At 48.8% G+C, this 15,362-nt stretch overlaps 1 protein-coding gene across 1 annotated transcript; it reads right to left on the bottom strand.

Moving 5' to 3' along the window:
• Positions 1 to 274: 274 nt before the first annotated feature.
• On the bottom strand, positions 275 to 9,005 carry Fadd (Fas associated via death domain). Its single transcript, XM_004852161.4, has 2 exons — positions 8,608 to 9,005; positions 275 to 5,167 (listed from the first exon to the last, which is right to left on the bottom strand). Exons 1-2 carry the CDS (start codon positions 8,891 to 8,893, stop codon positions 4,860 to 4,862), a joined length of 594 nt encoding a protein of 197 aa, XP_004852218.2. The 5' UTR covers positions 8,894 to 9,005; the 3' UTR covers positions 275 to 4,859.
• Positions 9,006 to 15,362: the final 6,357 nt, after the last annotated feature.

Genomic DNA, 15,362 nt, shown 5'->3' with positions numbered 1-15,362 from the left:
CAAAATTTCTGTGTCAAAATGCATCAAGTACCAAATTTGATGAGTTTCAACATAATCGAGCACCAAGATACGAATGAGTTCAGTTTACTCAGAAGCTGCTGCAAAGGGCTGCAGCAGCCCTCAGGGACCCAAGCAGGGCAGCAGCAAGAAGTGTGCAGGGGTCTGCAGGGATGGGTGGGCAGGGCTACCACTGGGACATTGTGGCTCGGTATGAGGACCTTGAACCTGGGTAGACATTGAGAAAGGCATGGAAAACCCAGGCAGGAGGCTCATGTCTCCTGTGAGCCAGCTAGACACACCTGTAATTGTGCTTTATTACTGCCTTAGGCATTTCTAAATCCATTCAAGTTAACACATCAGATTTACAGTACCCTTAAAGGATTTAGGTGTGATGGACCTGAAAGAAAAAAGAAAAGCTAGGCGTATAAACCAGCCTAAGGAATATGAACAAGCTCAGTGTAATGTATGGAATAAAGATATGAATAATCCTGGGTGACTTTCAGTGTAGTCTTCTTAAAAGTACAATCTTAGTTACAATTCTCCTTGTCTCCTTTCTGCCTATCTTTATTTCTTCTATCCTACCTGTCACGTAGGCTTTGCTCAATGAGGACCCTTTTCGTTCCTGAATCAGCTTGTTCCCTGGTGACAATCCATGGGCTTGAGGTACATGGTTCTTGGCACAGGGTCTCCACCTAGTACACGGTTCAAGAGACTAAGGATTGCTTCAGTGAAAGTGCCTTGCAAGTCACGGTGACTGGCCACTTTGACATGAACACAGGCAGCCCCGAGTCATGTTCCCCATCTAGTTCCAAACTCTGTCCACACAGGGATTGTGTGGTCAGAAAATAGTCCGCTAGATGACTCACAATAGTTCTCATGGAATAAAAAAATGAAACTAAAACTGCGCAGAGCTCTTGTGGCTTCTCAGAATAGAGGCAGGGGTCTGTGGTTATGGCTGCTGGTGGGGGTTGGGCTGGGCCAGGCAAAGGCAAGAGCAGAAGTGGGAGATGTGTTAGGTCACTCTGCCCTGGTCCAGAGCGGGGGGTGGCGGTGCTGAGAATGAGCATAGTGGCATAAGGCAGAAAAGGTGGCCAAGAGAGATGCCTATGAGGGACTGGGTTCAGGACCTGGTTCTGCTGTGGGGGATGAGTGAGCCCCAGGGAGAGGAAGCTGGCTCGGTGAGCAGATGAGTGGCATCCAGGAAAGGACTAGGCTCAATGTCCACGTCCTACCCCCAGGAACTGTGTGCTCCCTGACATGGCAAAAGGGATGCCACCCAGTGGTTAAATGAAGGATGATGCAATGGGCAGAGGATCCCCGCTACTCAGCACAAGTGCTCACAGGGTCCTTTGTAGTGGGAGAGGGAGGGAGACAGGAAGGGACAGTGATGGGAAGACTTTGAGCTAGCAGCTCAGATGGGCGAGGGCCATCAGGTGGAGCACAGGCTGCCAGAGAAGCCGCTCATGGCATGGAGCCAGCCCTGGTCACAGCTGACCTGAGCCCCATGACATCCACCTTGGACTCCTGACCTTTAGAACCTTAAGAAAAACGTGAGTTAAGCCGGTAACCAGTGGTGAAGTGTTACAGCAGCCCAGCCACCGGAAACTCATACAAGGTAAGGACAGTCTCAGTGACAGGAAGAGAGCAGAGCTTCCAGGAAAGAAGTGGGCTAGAGACAGGCGGGTGTCCAGGATCTGGGACAGGAGAGGCCAAGGCTGGGGCTGTGCTCCCTGGGGAGTGAGATGAGAAGAGGGTGTGGCATCTGGAGGAGTTCACAGCAAGAGTGGGCAAGGGCAGCATCAATGTCTGAAGCAAAGCAAAAGTGTTCAATGGAGGTGGCAATCTTCGAACCAGCAGGGGGAGACTAGGGTGCAGCAGGCTTGGGGGGGGGGCAATGAGTCTAGGGGGTGGCTGCTAGAGAGGGGTGAGTGAAAGAAACCCTGAGTGTGTGGGGTGGGGCTAGACAGCAGCCATGGTGTGGAGGCCACTTTGTACAGGAAGGAAGGGGGAAGGCAGCTGAGACAGGAGGAGGACTGGAGCCTTTGGTCCAGGGCAAACCCAAGGCAGGGGCCTGGAGCTCCCTGCAGAGCAGACACCTGGACTTAGGTGGACATAGGCTAGATGCAGCTGCTCACTTGAGTGGTCAGGCAAACCCCAGGACTTGGGTGCACCTTTTTCAGAATCACAGATTGTATGTAGTTGTAAAAAGAAGCATGTGGGTTTTTTTCCTTTTTGGTAAAGTTGCTTCAAGAAGCCCTCTTCAAACACAACAGCTCTCTAGGGCCGGGGATTTAGCTCAGTGGTGCTGCCACCTGCCTCGAAAATGCAAGGTCCCGAGTTCAATCCCCAGTACCAAAAAACCCCACAACAGCTCCCTACTGAGGGGGTACAGGGTATACTGGAACCTGTCTCCAGGGTCATGGTGCCGACTGGACACTGAGCACATCCATCCTAAGGGAGGTCACAAGATCCAGAGTGCCTTCCCTTGAGAGGCCCTGCATCATCCCCTACCCCAGCAACCAGTGGGGAAGGACACCCCAGGGTCAGAGGCCTATGTTGGGCTCCTGTGTTCTGAGCACAATGACCTCTGGGTTGATCCCCAGGGCTCTGGGTAAAGCCTTGCTTTGTTTTTTCTCTTTTCTCCAGTACTAGAGAGTACTGAGCTACATGCCCAGCTCTTTTTATTTTGAGATAAGCCTCACTAGGTTGCTAAGTTGTCCAGGCTGGGCTCAAACTTGTAATCCTCCTGCTTCAGCTTCCGAAGTATTGGGATTACAGACATGTGCCACCATGCTCGGCTTGGCGGCTTATTTTTAAGGTCCCTGAGAAGTGAAGTCTACAGATTCTTAATATTTACTGATGGCCCCTTTAGTGTGATGAGGCCACTAGGGGCACAGCCAGGACTCAAACCCAGGCCAGACTAGAGAGACCATGTGCTCCCCCCTTCCCTGCCAGACAGTCCAGGGCCTATCAACTACTGCATTTGCAGGGCACTTTTTCCAAACTGAAAAATGAGCCGGGCGTGGTGGTGCAATCCTCAGCACTTGGGAGGCTGAGGCAGGAGGATCGATGTATGAGGCCAGCTTGGGCTACACAGTGAGTTCAAGGCCAGCCTGAACAACGTAACAAGACCCTGTCTCAAAACACCACCACCACCCCTGAAAAATACATCACAAAAGTGTAGAAAATAGTTTATCATCCAGCAGATAATCCCCATTATCAAACACTTGCCGCCATCCTCTTCCCACTTAATGCCTTGCGAGCACTTTTGCCCTTTCCCTTCTGTTCCAGGCAAGTGGGGAATATCCCCCCCCCCCGCCCCTGCCAGGGACAGTCAAAGCCTCAGCATCTGCAGTGTTGTGACAGCAGCTGCTCTGCTGAAGGGACTGAGGCTGATGAGTGCTTGGCTCTAGGTCCCCCTTTCCCGGGGTGGTTCCCTGTGTTGTGTGGTCCCTCACCACTGTTCTTTAGCTTTGCTGCCAGGAGCTAGCCCACCTCCTCATCCCAGGATAGACAGTGATGTGGTCCAGCAGAGAGGATGGAACAAACTTCTGAGTCCAGGGACTCATCTCCATCTCCAAGCTTCATGCTGGGTGCCTTCAGGGGAATGGGAGGCTGGGTGGCCCAGCTCTGCTCCGAAGTCCTGCTCCTCCCCTGGAGAGGGAGTGGCCAGAAGGCACAGAGGAGCTCAAAGGCCAGGGCCACAGTTTAGTGGGACAGTGTACTGAGGACCTTGGCTAAGTACTTGATAATCCACAGTTAAGGCAGTACAGCAGGGCACATGTAGTTTTCTACAGTCACAGCTAGAGAGCTGGGATAAAGAGCAGCTGCTTAGCAGATTCCAAAAGGGCAAAGCTGCCCTCTGGCTGACCATGCTTCGCTCATGGTCAATGCACTGTAGTGGAGATCCACCACCCTACTCACAGGTGAGCTCCCAGGATGAGCACAAGGCAGACTGATATTGTTGTAGTGCAATTCTGGAGAAGATTCAAGGTCAAAGTGTCCTCGAGAGGAACAGGAACTCTATGTAACAGTTTCCAGCGTAAAGGCACTTTAATCTGCTCAACAGATTGCCTTAGAAGCAGGGGTGGTTTCTTACAGTACAGGATCCTGCTCTCTTGCTGGTTCTGTTATCAGGCAGTGATTCTGATACAAAATGGTAAACTGCACAATCACAGCAATCATACTCTTTGTAAGAACATTTACTGAGTGCTGACTGCATCAGCCTCTCGTGAGCACTTCCAAGGCCTCCCCTCTGTCTGTCCCCACAGCCAACAGTGTCCCTTTGCCAGCCTCAGAGACTCTTGTTCACTCAGGGGCCAGAGGCAGCATGGGTCTTGACTCCTAGGCAGGATGCCACTTGATCCTAGTGTCCAGGTCTACCCTGATGGTCAGCTGTGGGGGCAGCAGCAGGACAGTGTTAGAAGTGTGGGTTCTGCAGCCAGATGTGCTGTCTTCCTGATTCCCTCCCACCCCAAGCAACAGCAGAGTGATGGTAACAACCGCTGTCAACTGGTTCCTTCTATGTGCTCATCAGTTTCAACTTTCTCCTGCAGGTGCTCACTGAACAAAGGTGACAGAACCCTTGTCCTAGGGTGATGGTAAGGAAAACATGGGAACATCTGTGCAGTGTACAAACCCCAGCTCGGCGGACGCTCAGTAAACAGAGCTTTGATTTAGAAGTGGTGGGGCTGCAGCCGTGAGACCAGGGCTCTCTGCCTGGCTTCTTGGGGTCTTTAGAGTGCTGGACACCAAAGGCACCAAAGCAACCGCTTTTGGTGGACAGCACCAAGTGGACATGGTCCCTCAGAATAGCAGTAGGCCTGTGGAGGTCCTTTCAAGGCAGACACATCTGATTCTCATGTCAATGGGGACATGCTTCCGCTCTCATTTTGGGACGTCCGGGCCCGCTGTTCCTCTTCCACAAGGTCAGCCACCAGGTTCATTTTGCAGCTCCTGAGGACTTGCACCAGGTGGGCCACAGTCGCGTTCTCCTTCTCTGAGTTCTTCCAGATCCTCAGCGACTCTCTCACCCGCTCTGACAGGTTGCGGGGGTATCGCTCCTCGATTCCATCAATCTTAGTGTCAGAAACATTAAGCTGACGAGCCAGTCTTCTCCAGTCTCTTCCCACATTATCACAGATGACGTCAAATGCTGCGCGCAGGTCTGGGAGGGAGAGTGCAAGATGATTTACTGGAGGTTTGGAGAACTTTTAGGAGATAGGGCTCCCCACCCCCAGGGGCCTCAGTGCTGCCTGGGGCAGGCTGCAAGTCCTGTGCTGAGGCTAGAGTCAGATAGCAGCCCAGGGGCTGACACAGAAAGCCTCCAATTCTGCCCCAGCTAGCCCCCCACCCTGCAATGGGTCATACTGAGCTACCTGCTTAGGAGTGGGGTAACTGAGAGGTTAGGGAGTCCCAAGAGGGAAGAAAATAGAGTTGTCCTCATATCTCACCCTATAGTGGGTTGAACGATGGTCCTTGGAAACTATCTGCATGCCAAATCCTTGAAACTACATTCATGTATTTAGAAAAATATCTTTGCAGATGTAATTAAGTGAGGATCTTGAGATCATCTGTGTGGACCTTAAATCCAATGGCAGCTGTCTTTACAAGGTACACAGTGAACAAGTGTGATAGCACACACCTGTAATCCCAGCACTCTGGGAAGCTGAGGCAGGAGCATAAGTCAGAATCCAGCCTGGGCAAGATCTTGTCTCAAAATAGTAAGGGCTGGGGATGTAGCTCAGTGTGAAGGCCCTCGGCTTAGTTCTCAGCATTGCAAAAACAAATCAAAAACCAAAAACAGAGGTCATATGGTGCAGCCACAAGCCAAGGAAGGCCGGGGGCTCCAGAAGCTTGACAGGAAAAGGCAGGATAGTTCCCGATCCTTCAGAGGGAGTGTGGCCCTGCTGACACCTGGCTTGTCCAAATTTCTGGCGTCCAGACTGTGACAGGATACATTCCTATTGCTTTAAGCCATCTAGTTTGTGATAATTTGTTACAACAGACCCAGGAGACTAGTGCACACCCAGTTCTGGCTGCTTCAGCTATCAGATTTTGATCTTTGGCTACCACACTCCTCTGCTGAACGGTCACTACTAAGATCAGAGAGCCAAGCCCTGCTCATAAAAGGCTGTTTCTGGAATGTGGGCAGGGACAGGAAAGCTGAGGCAGGACAAGGTGCTGCCTGGGGAGCACCTGAAAATTCAATCTCTTCCTACATATTAGGGACACCGTTGGCGCTTGTGCCAACTCTCCTAGCACTGACAACCATGAGAGCTAGGTACTTGTTACTACAAGCATTAGTATTGGCGAGAAAACTGAGGCAAGGGGATGTTAAGATCTCCCTGGAATCATACAGCTAGAAAATGGTAAAGCTGGGAGGGATTCAAAACCCTGAGAAGCTGGTGCCAGAACCTACCTTTAACCGAAGTGCTGAAATGCCTCACTATAGGAATATGGAATCGTCTGTTCCTCATCCACCCATACATGCTGTTAACCTGGAGTACGTTCCTCCAACACCCAGTACTACGTAACTACAGACAGACACACACAGCGACAGGCACAGCCACACACATCTAAGGAGTTACTACACATACTTTCAGCACTGTCTTTTACATTTATCAGCATTTCCTCATCATTAAATGTCCATGAACACACAGTTTTTCTATGCCCTGTTCAGTCTGTCCAGCAGTGCTGTGTCAGAGCCTGAATGCCTTCAGGCAGAGCTGTACCACCCAGCTTGCCACCAAGAAGAATCAGTCCTTACACAGCAATACTCGTGGCGTCATAATTTATTTCCTGTTTGATTCAATGACTCAATGGCCAATTCCAGGCTACTGCCTGAAGCCTGTGAGGTGTGTCCCTAAAGTACTTTCCAAATGCCCTCCCTGGGGCTCTGAGAACATGGAAGCAAGGCTGAGAAACCTTGAACTCTGGTCTCATTTTTACTCCTGGAACTCCTGCAAGCCACAGGTAAGGGTGGAGAGGGAGTAACAGATTGGGTAGGAAGCCATTCCACAGTGAACTCCATCAAAGAGGCAGTGCTGTGGCTGACATAGGGTATTCCTCATCTAATTTCTGAGTATCTGCATAATCATAGCAAGGGATTTCAGGACCCCAGTCTACCCATGAAATTCCTGTTTTCCTATACATCTTAGACATACAGTCTGAGGGTAGCTTTATGAACTATTTTAAACAACTTTGTGCATGAAACAAAGGTTCATGATATGGAATTTTCTACTTGTGGCATCATGTCAGTGCTCAAAATTTTTAAGTTTTGAGGGCTGGGAATTTAGCTCAGTGGCACTGTGCCTGCCTCGCCAGCGCAAGATCCTGAGTTCGATCCTTGGTACCCAGAAAAAAAATTTTTTAATTTTGTAGCACTTCAAATTTGACACTTGTAAGGCTGGGCACCTGTAATCCCAGCACTCGGGAAGCTGAGGCAGGAGGATCACCATGAGTTTGAGGCTAGCTTGCGCTCCATAATGAGTTCAAGGCCAGCCTGAACTCATAGTGAGACTCTGTCTCAAAAAAAAAAAAAAAAATCGAGACTTTTAGATTAGGATGTTCAACAAGAAACACCTGATCTGAGGTCTGGCCATCTTGGTTTACTTCTAACTTTGTTAGTTATCAGCTGTGCATTTGGGCAAGCCAGTTAACATCTCTGAGCCATAGTTCCCTCCTGTGAAAGGTGGGACTAATGATGGACAATAAGAGTGTATTAGTCAGCTTTCCTCAGAGACATAATAGTTGCCACCCACAATTAAAAGAGGAGAGGTTTCAGGTTTCATGGAGAGGCTCGTGGTTTCAGTGGCTCTATCCATGGTTGTCTGCTTTCAAGGTAGAAGTGGCACAATGGAAGGGCAAAGGAAAGCTGCTCTACCCACGGCAGTCAGGAAGTAGAGAAAGGAGAGGCATGGGATAAGAATATACTCTTTTAGGTCATTCCCCCAGTGACATACGTCCAACCAGGGCATTGCATTCAGCAATGAACTCACCAATGGATTAGTCCACTGATGAGCATAGCGTCCCTGTGATCCAATCAACTTTTAAAAGTCCCACCTCTGAACCCATGAGCCTTCTGGAGGGCACTTTAGATTTAAGCCATAATAAATAGTATTTAACAGGGCTACTGTGAACATTGAGCAATATATTAAGTGTGTACTAAGTGGCACTCTGTAAGTCCGTGAGTCAGAGTTATCAAGTGAGAAATGATTCTTCCAGGACGAGTACAGGCACTGTTAGCTGGACACACTCCCAGAGGCAGAAGTCAGGCTGAGCTGACCTCTGACAACTTCCTATGACTCCACCCACCCTGACGTTAGCAACGGCACTTTCTTCAGTGAATTTTGTATATTTCCTCGGGATAGTGGGGGTAGTAAACACTGAGGGTCAAGGAGTGAGTGTCTAGGCTCTGCAACCTTGGGGTGAATTAACTTCTCAGAGTTTTGATTCTCCCATCTGCCAAGCGGGTATGGAACCCGCGACCAAGTCCTTTGGAGAAAACCCACGCAAACCGAATTTGGCAAAGGTCAGACGCCCGGGGGGTCTCATGGACTACGGCTAGGCGAACTGGCCCTGGCTCCTTGGTCTCCAACCGCTCACCTGCCTCCCCCGGCGATGCCCTGGAGGTAGCCCCCGCCTCGAAGTTGTCTAGGCGCTGTAGCAGGTCGTGACGCCGCAGGGAGGCCAGCAGCTCCCGCAGCAGCCCGGTGTTCTCGGGGTCCAGATCGTTCTGCTCTAGCAGCACCGAGAAGAGGTCGAGGCCGCACTGCACGCGCTCCAGCTTCCTCTTGCCCACGCGCCCGTGGCATAAGAACTTGAGTTCAGTCACCTCGCTGCTAGACAGGCTGGCTGACAAAGAGTGCAGCAGCACCAGGAATGGGTCCATGGCGCCCACGGCTGCGGGATCAGGACCTCCGCGCGCAGTTTCAGAACCAGCCGGCCGCTCCCTGACTTCTGTACTGGCCTTGCACTCCTACTTCCGGGTTGCTGCAGGAAGTCACCATCGACTTTCTCTTGATGTCTCGCGGGATCACTGAGACCTGCGCATGCTCTTTGCGCCCAATAGGAGTCGCTTCCGCCCGGGGCTGGTGCGACCCAGTTTGCGGCCACTTCTGCGCTTGCGTCTGGCGGATCTTCAGCGGGGCGCAAGCCTGGGCTGTTAGGAGTTACGGCACTGGCTTCGCGGGTGCTCAGCTGGCATATTTGCCAAGCACGGTGTTTCCCTGATGTGAGGAGGGCCAGGGTGGGGCTGGAATAGCACCTGGGAGCCAGCGTGGTTCCTGTCGTTGCAGGGTCAGGTTAAATCACGTATGATAATAATAAATACTACACATCAACATTTACAACATATTGAAAGTGCATTCTGTAGTGTTGAATTTGAGTCTATAACAGAAGAATGGATACGAGGACAAAGGTTAAGAATAAGAAAAGTTTATTGAGATAAAGCTCCCGAGAGACAGGAGGGTCCCTGAAGAATGGGTTCCCGCTGAGGCTCTTTGGAGGTTTTTATTCACGAAAATGACTACATCTGGGCCAAGCTGAGGCCAACCTATAGGGTTACATTAGCTAACATTGACCCAGTAGAGAAGCGAGTCACGCAACACGTGAATACGTGTCATTACTAACGTTAGCTTATCTATAGCTTCTAAAGTAGAAAGATCAAAGGCATTTCCGGGAAGGGTAGGAGTCTGGGTCAGGGCGGTCTGGCCACACCTATGTATCTAACGCCTTATTTAGGCTCACTAGATCAGGAGGTGCTGAGAGATAGAGTAGTGCTCTCTATCTCTAGGGAGGCTGCAGGCCTGGCTCTCTTCCAGTTGGTCACCAGCCCCAATCTTGGTGTGTCCCATCTTCTGCACTGACTCCTTTGAGGGCTGGGCCCCTCTCTTACTGCCTGTTAATTTCTATTTAACTTAGCTGTCTGTAATAACAAGATCGTGCAAACATCATCACTACCATCTAATTTTAGAACATTTTCATCATGGCAGGCCCGAACAGGATACCCATTAGCAATCACTCTCTATCTTCCTGTCCCCAGTCTTGGGAAAATATTAATATACTTTCTGTCTAAGGATTTGACTATTCTAGATATTTTATATTAATGGGACTACAAAAAAAACCATGACCTTTTGTGTTGGGCTTCTTTCACTTTCTTTTTTTTTTTTTTTTTTTTCCGGTACCGGGGATCGAATTCGGGACCTTGCACTTGCAAGGCAGGTGGCAGAACCACTGAGCTAAATCCCTGGTAGCAAAGGTCTCTCTCAGTTTTTGTTTTTTTTGGTACTGGGGATGGAACTCGGGACCTTCTGCTTGCAAGGCAGGCAGCGAAACCACAGAGCTAAATCCCTGGCCCTCACTTTCACTTTCAATTTGCTCAGATTTGGCCATGTTGTAGCACATATGGTACGCTTCAGGGCTGGGGATTTAGCTCAGTGGTTCCACTGCCTGTCTCGCAAGGGCAAGGTCCTGAGTTCGATCCCTGGTACCAAAAAAACAAAAACAAAAAATACATGTGAATATATCACAATTTTTATCTCCATTCATCAGCTGGTAATCATTAAGTTTCTTTCCACTTTTTGACTGTGAGAAACACTGAGTTGCATCTTTAAAGAATCCTGGCTGGTGAGAAGTCAGGACTCTCCACAGTCATCCCTACAAGGGATGAGCAGGGTGGGACAAGAGTTCAGATGACAGTAGAGGCTGTGAGAAGAGAACATTCTTTTTAAGATTAGAGAGGAGGTATAAACAGGAGAAATTCTGACGCATGGGAAGGTTTGAAGGACAGGGCTTCCAGTGACCAACCAGGAAAGTTGAGGGGTAGTGGGTGGGGTGGGGAAGGAGCAGGGGTTAGTTTGGGACCTCAGATGCCTGTTAAACATTTTGCTGGAGATGTTGAGTATAGGATGCACAGGATGAGCTGAGCAGGAGGTGTGGATTTGGGAGTCATTTGCAGGTAGATACAGGGGAAGCAGCCACAGAATGAGGTCCTCTATGGAGAGAGGCAGATAGAAAGGTTGACCAGTGCATGGTCAGGGACATCCAATAGCAAGGGGCCAGGGAGATGTGGAGTAGCCAGTGGAGAAGCCAGAGCAAAAGGCTCCATGGCAATACTGGGAGCCAAACCAGGAAGTATTAAACTGCATTCCGCATCTGCCTCACCTGGCTGGAGTTTCTTTTGCAGTGCTGGGGATGGAGCCCAGGGCCTTGTACATGCTAACCAGGCATTCTACCACTGAGCAACATCTCCAACCTTAGGGCGACTTTTTAAAGGAGGCATAGGGCTGGGTGTGGTGATGCAGACCTGTAATCCCAGCACCTGGGAGGCTGTGTCAGGAGGATCACTGAGAGTTCAAGGCCAGCCCTGACTACATAGTGAGTTCAAGGCCAGCCTGAACTATAAAATGAAACTCCAATATAGTTACTCCTTTTTTCCAAACTGGCTCTTTAAGTGCATTTGTTCTCCTATTCCTTACATCTGCCTTCCCACCCCCTTGCTATGTTGTATAATCATAAATACTAACCATACTAAATATTCCAATGTGCTTGGTCTTAGCCAGGACAGAGCTAAGATGAGGTGGTCTTTAGCCAGGAGAGAGGTAAAGATCAACTCCCGACCCCCCAAGTAATAAACTATCTGTCAGGCTTGCCCTAAATCAACAGGAAAAAATAAACAGGGTGCTTTTAGCAAATACCAGAAGCTTCCCAGTAAGTAGGGCAAATGGACTCAAAAATATGGTTTACAACCTCCTGGTATAGAACAGTCCAGTAATTGTATACATACCTGAGCAGACTGTCCTTGGGCAGTTAAGTCTTTATGCCACCCCAGATTCCTTAGCCCCTTCAATACCTATATAAGCCTAATTCCATTCCCACTTAATTGCTAATATGTCTCTCCCCTGGTGTTAGCCCATCCTCTCAGGGATGAAGTGTCTTCCAGCTAGCTGCCACTATCTATCCCATTGTCAGCCCATCCACATTGGATGTGATAAACTTGGCTTTTCCCAGCTAGCTGCAAAAATCTGATTTCTAGCCCCGTTAACTGGAATAAACTCTTCCTTTTCTCACAACGAAGATCCTATTTTCACCGACAAGTGGATTCTTTATAACGCTCAATTGTTATTCTTTATTCCTTGTTCTTTGCATATTATTCTTTCATCCCCTGCTGTCCCCTCATCAGGTGACTGGGCATCCCCCGGGGACTGGTCAGGCTATCAAACTGACAACTGGTTGGGCTGTCACTCCTACATGGGCTACCAATCCATCCTTTCCAAAGCCCAGTGTTCACGAGACCTATCTCTGGGGACAGGAGACCAGCAGGTTTTCCGCACTGTGCCCCTGAGTTGGTCCCTGAGTGACCCTTGGGGGAACACAGGTTCTAGCAGGGCTTGCAGAGACAATGTGTCTTAGGTACTCCTGGGAACTATCTGGGGCCACCTGGGCATGGAGGTGGGGGTTAGGGAGTGGCTCCAGTCTTATGGGCTTGGGCTGAGGACTCCCAGCCCAGGTCCCATCACTGCAGAGGGGCACAGCTGTGGCTCTGCAGCTGCTGAGGAAGCCTGGAACCCCCGAGCCCATCTGCTCCCTTAAGGGGCCCACACTCACCTCCTGAGGCACACTCACCTGCTGCTGAGTCTCCTCTACTTTCCTCTCTTCTCTGTATTTTTGAGGTCCTTGAGGCCCAGGTCCCCTAGGATGTCAGCAGTGAGTGGCCGGTGGCCTTGCTGTGGAGCCAGGGGACCAGGCCTCCTTGGCTGGGCCTTGCAGGCCAAAAACCCACCAAGCTGTTGGGACTCTTCCCAGGCGTGGGAAGAAACCTCTGTGTAGCAGCTTCTAGAAGATTCTCCCTGAGAGGATGCAGGGTCCAGGCATAGTGTGAGCTTTTTTCTTGAATCTGTGTCAGAGGACTGATGTGGGGCAGGCCAGGGGGAGTCCCCCTGATAAAGGGCGTATGATATGTGGACCTCCAAATAATATAAAGGAAATATTATAAATCCCAACCTGCTAGATGTACGATACACCAAGTTCATGTTTTCTAAAATCGAAGAATGAATTGGAACAATGGAGGTTAAGATTGGGAAGTATTTATTGAGAGAAAGATAGCTTCAGAAACCGGGTTGCCCTCGGACTCCACTTCTCAGGGGAGTTTTATAGAGCAAAGCCAAGAGGTAAGGCAGGTACAAGGGGGGACAAAACTATAGTCAACCAACACAAGCAAGGTCACTTGAGTAATATTGACCCAATGGAAAATCAAAAAGTGTGTATGAGATGGAACAAAACTAAGGTCAACTAATAAGATATGTGTATAGTCACTTGGGTAATATTGATTAAATGGGGATCAAATGGGGAAGCAAGTCACGTAGCAAGTGTACATGGAACGATGATTTTCCAGGAAGGAATGAGCTAGGGAGGTTTTGGTCCCTCACCCAAGGTGATTGATGCCTGTTTAGAATATCAATCACTGCTGTGTATCCCTAGGGGAAGTATGAGGGTGTAGTCAATTATTTTTGTTTGGAAGCCTGGTCTTCACGGAAAGCGCCTCCAAGCCACAGTTGTGACATGTTCTTCTATTCTGCATTGACTTCTTACTTAGCTGTCTACCATATCCCCTCTGCAGGGGTGTGGACAGGGGTTTGTCACTGCTTCACAGTGTGCTAGCCACTGTGCCAAGGAGCTTTTCAAAGGGGCAGAGCTTATACCCCAGAGGGAGGCCTCAAGCCCTCCCGCCATGGTGTTTGGGACATCTGTGGGCCCTGGTGTAGGGAAAGGCTCTGGCCCATGCCCCCGTCAGAGCTGTTAGCTAGGAACCTCCATTGTTCCTAGAATTCATTCTTCGATTTTAGAGAACACGAACTCGTGTTTCAGATATCTAGCAGGTTTGGGAGTTACATCTATTCCCCTTATATCACATCCATGTTGTAGCTTGAGGTAAATTTTTCCTTTTTTTTTTTTTGGTACCAGGGATCGAACTCAGGACCTTGCGCTTGCAAGGCAGGCACGGTGCCACTGAGCTAAATCCCCAGACCAAAGTTTTATTTTTTAATGTGCCTTGATTTAGTCTAATTGTCTCATGTGTTTTGTATGTTTTTTGGCCCGTTAGGCTGTTAATCAGTGTTTATGATAATTAACTTGATAAGGACTTATAAAATAAATAAATGAATCTAACACTGGGAAAAATTTTTTTTGGAAAAGGGAGTTGGAGGAGAAAGGGAAAAAGAATTGAGATGTGTTATGTACATGTACCAATTCCCCACAATAAATGTAATCATTATGTACATGTACTAATAAAAAAATTAAAATTTCACTTTTTAAGGCTGAAAAATATTCCATTGAAATGCTCAGAGCATGTTTTGTCCATCTAGTCAGCTGTGGATGGACACTGTTTGCGTCTACCTTTGGGATGTTGTGAACAATGCCCCTGTGAACATGTGTATGCACACATTTGCTTGAGACCCTACTTTTATTTCTTTGGGGATATATTCACTAGTGGGATTGCTGGGTCATATGATAATTCTGTTTAATTTCTTTTCTGGTACTGGGAATTCAACCCAGGGCCTTTGTACTGAGCTACACTCACTGCCCTCTTTGACTTTTTGAAATTGTTTGAATAAGTTCTAAGTTGCTAATTTGCTCAGGCTGGACTCAAACTTGGAATCTTCCTGCTTCAGCCTCCCAGAGTGCTGGGATTACAGATGTGTTCTACTATGCTTGGCTCGATTCTGTTTTTGTTTTTTTTTTTGTTTTTTTTTTAGAAATCATCAATCTCTTTCCATAGTGGCTGTACCATTTTATACTCCTATGAGCAATGCACAAGTGTTCCAATTTCTTCAACTCCTTTCCAACTCTTATTATTTTCTTTAAAAATATTTGCGGTATGTCTCCTTATGGTTTTGATTTGCATTTGCTTAGTGATTAGTGATGTTGAGCATCTTTGAAGGTGCTTATTGGCCATTTGCATATCTTGTTTGGAGAATTGTTTATTCAAGTCCATTGCTCCACCCCAGACAGAGTCTTGCTGTGTTTCCTAGGCTGACCTCCAACTTCTAGGTTCAGGGGATCTTCTTTGCAGGACATTTTTTTTTTTTGGTCCCGGCGATGGAACTCAGGACTTTGCGTTTGTGAGGCAGGCACCGGAACCACTGAGCTAAATCCCCGCCCCCCGGGGGATCTTCTTGTCTTAGAGCGAGGGAGGAAGGAACACTTGCTCCCATTCGGGAGACCCCCACCCCTCAGTAAGAACCTGTTTCCCCAGAATGAAGTAACCTTCCTTATTCCTGCCGCCATATGTAAAGAAGGTGAAACTCAGTGTAACTTTCTGACCAACCAATGCCCTGCTTTCGTATTTCCTACTTGCTCAC

The sequence above is a fragment of the Heterocephalus glaber genome, unplaced genomic scaffold (assembly GCF_053883595.1).
Source record: "Heterocephalus glaber isolate CG9 unplaced genomic scaffold, H.glaber_assembly_v1.0 deba00000594, whole genome shotgun sequence".
NCBI lineage: Eukaryota > Metazoa > Chordata > Mammalia > Rodentia > Bathyergidae > Heterocephalus > Heterocephalus glaber.
This window is presented reverse-complemented; position numbering and strand designations above follow the sequence as displayed.